Consider the following 7500-nt stretch of genomic DNA (forward strand, 5'->3'; position numbering starts at 1 on the left):
ATATATATATATATATATATATATATATATATATTTTTTAATAAAATAGGGAAGGGAGTACCACCTCTGGCTGGAAGAAGGGGGACCCATAGCCTCGGAGGAAACCACACATAACGCATTGGAGGGAATGTGGGTCCCCTCCAATACAGTTTCTGTGTGCTTTTCTCCTACCACCCCCTTCCCTTTTTTTTTTTTTTTTTTTAAGGTAAGGCAGGTATATATAAGGTAAGGCAGGTTTATATAAGTAAGGCAGGTAAGGTATATATATATATATATATATATATTTACATTATTTTATTTTGTTTAAGTGTGATGTGAGCTCCTCCCTTTCTTGCTCAGTTCCTGTGATCTTGCAGTAAAGGGTTTCATTATATCCAATTGGGCTTTATGGAAAGGCTATATTACACTGATTTTATTACACTGTAAAAAAGACGGAATAGATGTGGCATGATCACGACGTATAATTTTTTTTTTACAATAATTTATAAAGCAAACTAGAATGATTTTTTTTTAACATGATATCTCTGCTGTCGCTCATGTTCTTGTCCATTATGTCAGTGTAAGAAATTTATATGTTGTGAATATGTCACATCTCTTTCCCGCCTTTTCAGAATAGTGAGGACGAGCATCCTTAACCATTCCTGGTAGGGCGTCTCTTTAATCTATTGAACATGTGATCAAGTAACTCTGTGAATATTCTCTAGTATTCTCTAGTAAGACAACCCAAACGTCTTCAGACTAACGAAGTGACAACTTTTCGGGTCTCCCTGAATCCCTGAAGGAAATATCAGCATTTGGTAAAGTTAAGTTTAGCCGAGGACGGTTGCTGGAGTGGTGATCTAGCATCTAGAGATGGAATGTTTCCCATGAGGCAGCGTAATACTTTAGTTAATGTTAAAGTAGAATAACAGAAGGGAAGCGTACAAATATCACCATGATGCATGTTGACACACCCTCAGCTCATTCACAAACATGCAGCCACGTAAGGGTCAACCACCTTCTTATCTAGGAAGAGATTCACGAAGCAGTTACGCAAGCATTTACGAACCTGTAGATCATTTCTCAATCTTTGGCGGCTTTGTTTACAATTATTAAACAGTTAATGAGCTCCGAAGCACCGAAGCGAGGCTGTTTATAACAATAACAACAGTTGATTGGGAAGTTCTCATGCTTGTAAACTGTTTAATCAATGTAACCAAAGCCGTCAAAGATTGAGAAAAGATGTACACGTTCGTAAGTACTTGCGTAACTGCTTCGTGAATCTGGCCACTTGTCTTTCCTGACTCTAAACTTATTTATATCTAGTGTTTTGTTTGTTGATGTGTTGAAAGCTGTGACTTGGGAACCAGGAAGGTGGTTGAGGAGGCAATGTTGATGTTGCAGTGTGAGTGGGCCCGTGCTGGGGCGCTACATGGTCCACACCACAGCAGTGGGTGCTGAGGCGGTTGGGCACTGCTCTACCCTCACTCTACTGCCTGTCTTGCTCACCCGTAATCCTTATTCTCCTTCCCCCTTTGCTCTCTCTGCTTTCCCTCTATATTTTAATCTCCCTGCCTTCTTCTGTATCTATTTTCTGTTCTAATTACTTCATTAGGCTTGTTCCCTCCTCTGTCTCTCTGAGGTTCTTTTATATAAAAAAAATCCTCAGTTATGCCTGTTTCCCCTCTCCCCCATTCACCCCAGGATTGTCTCCCCCCCTTTTTTATGCCCCTTTTCCCTCGACCCTCACCCCCTTCCCTCGTTGTTGCCCCTTCCTCATCCCCTATTTTCCTCCCTCCCCTTTCTTCCCTTCCCTCTCTTCCTCCCCCACTTCCCTCCCCCCCCCCCCCCCCACCTCCCTGATGCTGGCGATGACCGTAATGGATTGCTGGTAATCTCGGCGAAAGTCAGAAAAAAAAGGTACGAAACCTACAAAGAGAATTGTCAATGAAGCTGAAAGAGAAAGTTTATTTTTGTACACCAACAAGTATGTGATGTTTAAAAACGAGGGAGCGGGCGGAGCATGGTGCCCCCGTGCTCAGTAACGCTCAAACGCTTCCCGTGGAGCACGTGCAGGCGTACCCTCCGCACCCATCGTGGGCGTACCTTCCGCACCCATCGTGGGCGTACCCTCCGCACCCATCGTGGGCGTACCCTCCGCACCCATCGTGGGCGTACCCTCGATCACCCATCGTTCCGTACGTGCTCGAGGAATGGTTTTGAGCCGCGTCAGTCGATATCACTTGCGATATAGAAAATGTGTTCATTCGTACGGGAACTTGTCGTAGCCTAAAGTGTGCGGAGAGGTACTCTTAGGGGGGGGGGGGGAAAAACAGATTCATCAAGTAGTTACCTGGACACTTAAAGAGAGTTGTTCCTCTTATCTCAATCATGGCGTCTACGTCAGAGATTCAAGGGATGCATTGCTTCGAGAGTTTGTCGTAGATACGTCACGTTTTTGGTGTGTTACTGTGGAGACTAAGAAACAGGTTACGGGTGCCTGTAGACGACCCTTCGATCCTGCTTAAGGTGAAGACGGAGGAGCGCATGTAACATTATATAATCCATATATAACTCTTGTTATATATGGACACATACCCCCAGGAAACAGCCCGTGACAGCTGACTAACTCCCAGGTACCTATTTACTGCTAGGTAACAGGGGCATCAGGGTGAAAGAAACTTTGCCCATTGTTTCTCGCCGGCGCCGGGAATCGAACCCGGGACCACAGGATCACGCGTTCAGCGTGTTGTTTACTCAGCCACCGGCCCCCCATGTGTGTATGTGTGTGTGTGTGTGTACTTACCTAGTTGTGTTTGCGGGGGTTGAGCTCTGGCTGTTTGGTCCCGCCTCTCAACCGTCAATCAACATGTGTACAGGTTCCTGAGAACTGTGTGTGTGTGTGTGTGTGTGTGTGTGTGTGTGTGTGTGTGTGTGTGTGTGTGTGTGTGTGTGTGTTTGTTTCATGCAAGGCAAACATATTTTATTCTTTCCAACATATCTGATTGCTTTCGTGCGTGTGTTTGTAACAGGTTCTGTCTCTCCATTCGTGCCTGTATTGGCTCTGCCTTCTGTGCGTTCGTCCGTTCGTGTGTGTGTGAATCAGGCACTTTACACTTTGAAGTATTTAAGTGATATATATTTAAGTCACGTTCTGTTCTTTAGCATTTTAGAGCCTTAAGTGACATTCTTTTGTTCAGAATCAAAAACTTCTCTCGGTCATTTCAACGGCAAGAATGGACGGGCCAATTTGTATGCTGTCAAAATAGGGCGCGAGCGAAAGGGTTTGGAGGGAGAGGGAGATGGGGGGAGAGGGAAGAGGGAGGGTTGGTTGGTGATGGGGGGAGGGGGAAGAGGGAGGGTTGGTTGGTGATGGGGGGGGGTATGTGTGGTAATGAGCGAACAGAAATGAAGGGGAGGTGGGTAATTGTTTAAGGGAGATGGGTGATCGTTTAGGGGAGAAGGAGGAGCTCGGTGATGGGTATAATGGGTTAGTAGGAATGGTTAACAAGAGGTTGGATGAAGGAGGGATGGATGATGAAGATGAATTGAACTAGGGGGAAGGGGGAATGGGATAAGACGAGAGACAAAGTTCTTGAGACGAGAGACAAAGTTCTTGAGACTAGAGACAAAGTTCTTGAGACTAGAGAAAAAGTTCTTGAGACTAGAGACAAAGTTCTTGAGACGAGAGACAAAGTTCTTGAGACGAGAGACAAAGTTCTTGAGACGAGAGACAAAGTTCTTGAGACGAGAGACAAAGTTCCCGAAGGGACGAGATGAGAGATTGTGAGGAGGTGATGGGGGTGAGAGTGAGGAGGGAATGATGGGATGATATGAAGGGACAATGATGGGATGTCAAGTAGGAGAATAATAGGGGGTATCAGATAAGGGCGGAGGAATGATGAGACAAATCCACCTGAATGACACAGCCTAAAGAACAAGAACTTCCTGAAGAACAAAATCTTGCAAGAACAAGAACCACCACCCGAAGAACACAATCCACGCAGAACAAGAGCCACCACCTGAAGAACACAATCCACACTCAACAAGAACCATCACCTGAAGAACACAATCCACGCAGAACAAGACCCACCACCTGAAGAACACACTCCACAAAGAGACAACGCAGAAAAGAACGAAAGAGGGAACTAAGACAATTTATGGAGTACGAACAGGAGTAAAGGATACGAGGAGGATTTAGGCAAGGGGAAATATATAGGACCACGGCGACCAAAAGCAGTGAATGGGGAGATTTGTTGAAACGGTTTGGGGGAGAAATTGAGGATATTATTGTCGGTGGTGGGGAAATTGTTAATGGAAGAGAAGGAACAGGCAGAAGTTATTGCTGGAACAGAAATGTGAAATTCCTATTGAATGTAAAACAAAACATAAGGGATTTTTTACGGTGAAAGAGATGCAGGAAGAGAGCAAGAGAGTAAAAGGAGGGAGGGAGGAAAGGAAAAAGGAATGGAGGGAGAGAAGTAGATATTCCAAGAGAGAGAGAGAGAGAGAGAGAGAGAGAGAGAGAGAGAGAGGGAGGGAGGAAATGGGGGAGGTAGGAGGGGAGAAACTATAAACTGGGGGAGACAGGAAAACTATGAAAAGGGAGAAAACTAGGGGAAACAGCGACACAAATAAATCGAAAAGAGTAAGAAGCAAGATAAATGGTTGCGAGGGAGACATAAAGAAATGGAGAGTGAGCAAACGCAACAGGAATAGATGGTTAGAGGGGAGAAGAGTAAGTGACAGCGTGAGTGATGATCTGAGAGAGAGAGAGAGAGAGAGAGAGAGAGAGAGAGAGAGAGAGAGAGAGAGAGAGAGAGAGAAACAGAGACAAAGAGAGAGAGAGAGAGAGAAACAGAGACAAAGAGAGAGAGAGAGAGAGAGAGAGACAGAGGCAAAGAGAGAGAGACAGAGGCAAAGAGAGAGAGACAGAGGCAAAGAGAGAGAGACAGAGGCAAAGAGAGAGAGAGAGAGAGAGAGAGAGAGAGAGAGAGAGAGAGAGAGAGACAGAGAGAGAGACAGAGAGAGAGAGAGAGAGAGAGAGAGAGAGAGAGAGAGAGAGAGAGAGAAACAGAGGCAAAGAGAGAGAGAGAGAGAGAGAGAGAGAGAGAGAGAGAGAGAGAGAGAGAGAGAGAGAGAGAGAGGAAGAACACAAAACACAGAGAAGGACAGAGAAAGAGCAATGGAAGGGTTAGTAATCGTTTAACAAGGAGAAAGAAATGGGAATGAGTGAAAGGAATGAGGATACCAGAGGGGGAGATGAATGTAGTAAGAATGAGAAACAGATTGGAAACTGTAGTGACAGGAAGTATAGTGATGAACTGTAGAATGATGTATAGTGACAGATTTTTGTGAGAAGCAAGAGTGAGGGCCACTGAGAGTGAGGAGTGAGGGACAATCTCTCACTCCATCATGAACAGTTCCTAATTCCCTCACAAACACACAAGAGAGAGAGAGCAAAATACACAAATAAAGAATAACGAAATAAAGAGAATAACAAAAATAAACAGAATTTACACACAAAAGCAATAATTACCGGAACAAAACGTGTAAATGTAAAACATTGAAAATGAACGCACGGACGCGCGTGTAACGGATGGAAACGGGGAAAAAAAACAGGGAGAATTTTCAGGGAATCCCTGATAACAATTGGAGAGAAAAAGAATGTGAGGGGGGAGAAGCGAAGGAGAAAGAAAACAAAGGAGATCTAATAAAGTCGAAAACTAAAAATAGGAGCTAGCAGAGGAGGGGAGGAAGAGGAAGAGGAGGAAGAGGGTGTGAGCAGAGTAAGAAGTGAAAAAACAATAATGTTTAATAAAAAGGAAATATTGCAACATTACAGCAAAATAAAAGATATGAAGGAATGTACGAAACTAAGGAATATTATTGGTTGTTATTTTCCCACTAAAGACCAAAGTGGTCCATCTCCCACTTAAGACCAAAGTGGTCCGTCTCTCACTGAGGACCAAAGTGGTCCCATACAAACAAGGGTGATCCTGGCTTCACAGAAGGAAGCGAAGCTGTAAACTCAGGATCTCAGGAAGAGAGAAAACTCAATCAAATTAAACAGCTATTCACAGGTGCCTGAAATTCGTATTTGTGGAATGTATCTTATTTCCATAAGATAGAAATTTGGTAACGATTAGCTGAATATAGAAAACTAAGAGAGGAATCTGATAATAGTTGTAGGAATGAGAGAGACAGAAAGAGAAGTACGAATGAGGAGAGTAATTGGGATTATATGAGGCGGAACTGGGCAAGAGACTGGTGTGTGTGTGTGTGTGTGTGTGTGTGTGTGTGTGTGTGTGTGTGTGTGTGTGTGTGTGTGTGTGTGTGTGTGTGTTGGGGTGAGTGTGGGTGTTGGTGAGTGTGATTACCAGGACATGAGGTGCAACTCTGTATGGTAGAATGTGTGTGGGTTGAAGCTGTAGCGGGTGTGTGCGTGGAGGCGATTCTGTGTGTGTGTGTGTGTGTTGGTTGTCATGTGTGAGTGGCACTGATTGTGTGGATGGTGGTGGCACTGATTGTGTGGGTGGAGGTGGCACTGATTGTGTGGATGGTGGTGGCACTGATTGTGTGGATGGTGGTGGCATTGATTGTGTGGATGGTGGTGGCACTGATTGTGTGGATGGTGGTGGCATTGATTGTGTGGATGGTGGTGGCATTGATTGTGTGGATGGTAGTGTCATTGATTGTGTGGGTGGAGGTGGCACTGATTGTGTGGGTGGAGGTGGCACTGATTGTGTGGATGGTGGTGGTATTGATTGTGTGGATGGTGGTGGCACTGATTGTGTGGATGGTGGTGGCATTGATTGTGTGGATGGTGGTGGCAATGATTGTATGGAGGATGGTGGCACTGATTGTGTGGATGATGACAGAAATTAACCGAGATGAAGGCTGGAAGAAAAAGAAACATGTGACAAAGGGATCTATTATCAGGAGTATAAGGAGGAAGGAAACTCTGCAGTAGGACGCCAAAAAAAGGACAAGCAATAGCGAAGACGCGAATAACTAAACAAATCTTAGATTGCAAGCAAGCAAGAAAGATTGGGACAAGAACTGCTGCATTAAAAATTTAGGGATTAATTTTAGACAAAATCTGCTCCAGAGGCTAAAATATTATGGTCAGTCATCAAAAAAATGCTGACATTAAAATTGTTTCTAACTACTTCCTGTTTTGTTTTAATATTTTTGGGATTAATTAATTTGCTGAATATGTTATTGGTTGACTATACAAGAGATATATACACCGAGAAGTATACCCCGTTATCGGTGTATATATATATACACTGAGTTTACTTTACTCCATATGTTGAAGACTACAGTAATTACTGGTTCGAAGGTTGTTAGATCTTAAAACCAACACCAAACATAAGAACATGTAAGAATAAGGCAAACCGCAGAAGGAATGTTGACCCATTCGTGGCATTTCCTATTTATAGCCACCTGAACTCATATATATATATGTTTAACCTACGCTTGAAACAATCCAGGGATCTGTTACTCGGTAATCTGCTT

At 43.9% G+C, this 7500-nt stretch overlaps 1 protein-coding gene across 1 annotated transcript in view; it reads right to left on the reverse strand.

The window, feature by feature from the left end:
* Positions 1-2171, reverse strand: part of LOC138355597 (calcium-binding and coiled-coil domain-containing protein 2-like) — a 7882-nt gene extending 5711 nt beyond the window's left edge. Inside the window, exon 1 of the mRNA XM_069310909.1 lies at positions 2034-2171. Within this exon, the coding sequence (XP_069167010.1) occupies positions 2034-2171 (138 nt within the window). The remainder of the gene's footprint in view (positions 1-2033) is intronic.
* Positions 2172-7500: the final 5329 nt, after the last annotated feature.

Source organism: Procambarus clarkii, chromosome 68 (genome assembly GCF_040958095.1).
Source record: "Procambarus clarkii isolate CNS0578487 chromosome 68, FALCON_Pclarkii_2.0, whole genome shotgun sequence".
In the NCBI taxonomy this organism is placed as follows: Eukaryota; Metazoa; Arthropoda; class Malacostraca; order Decapoda; family Cambaridae; genus Procambarus; species Procambarus clarkii.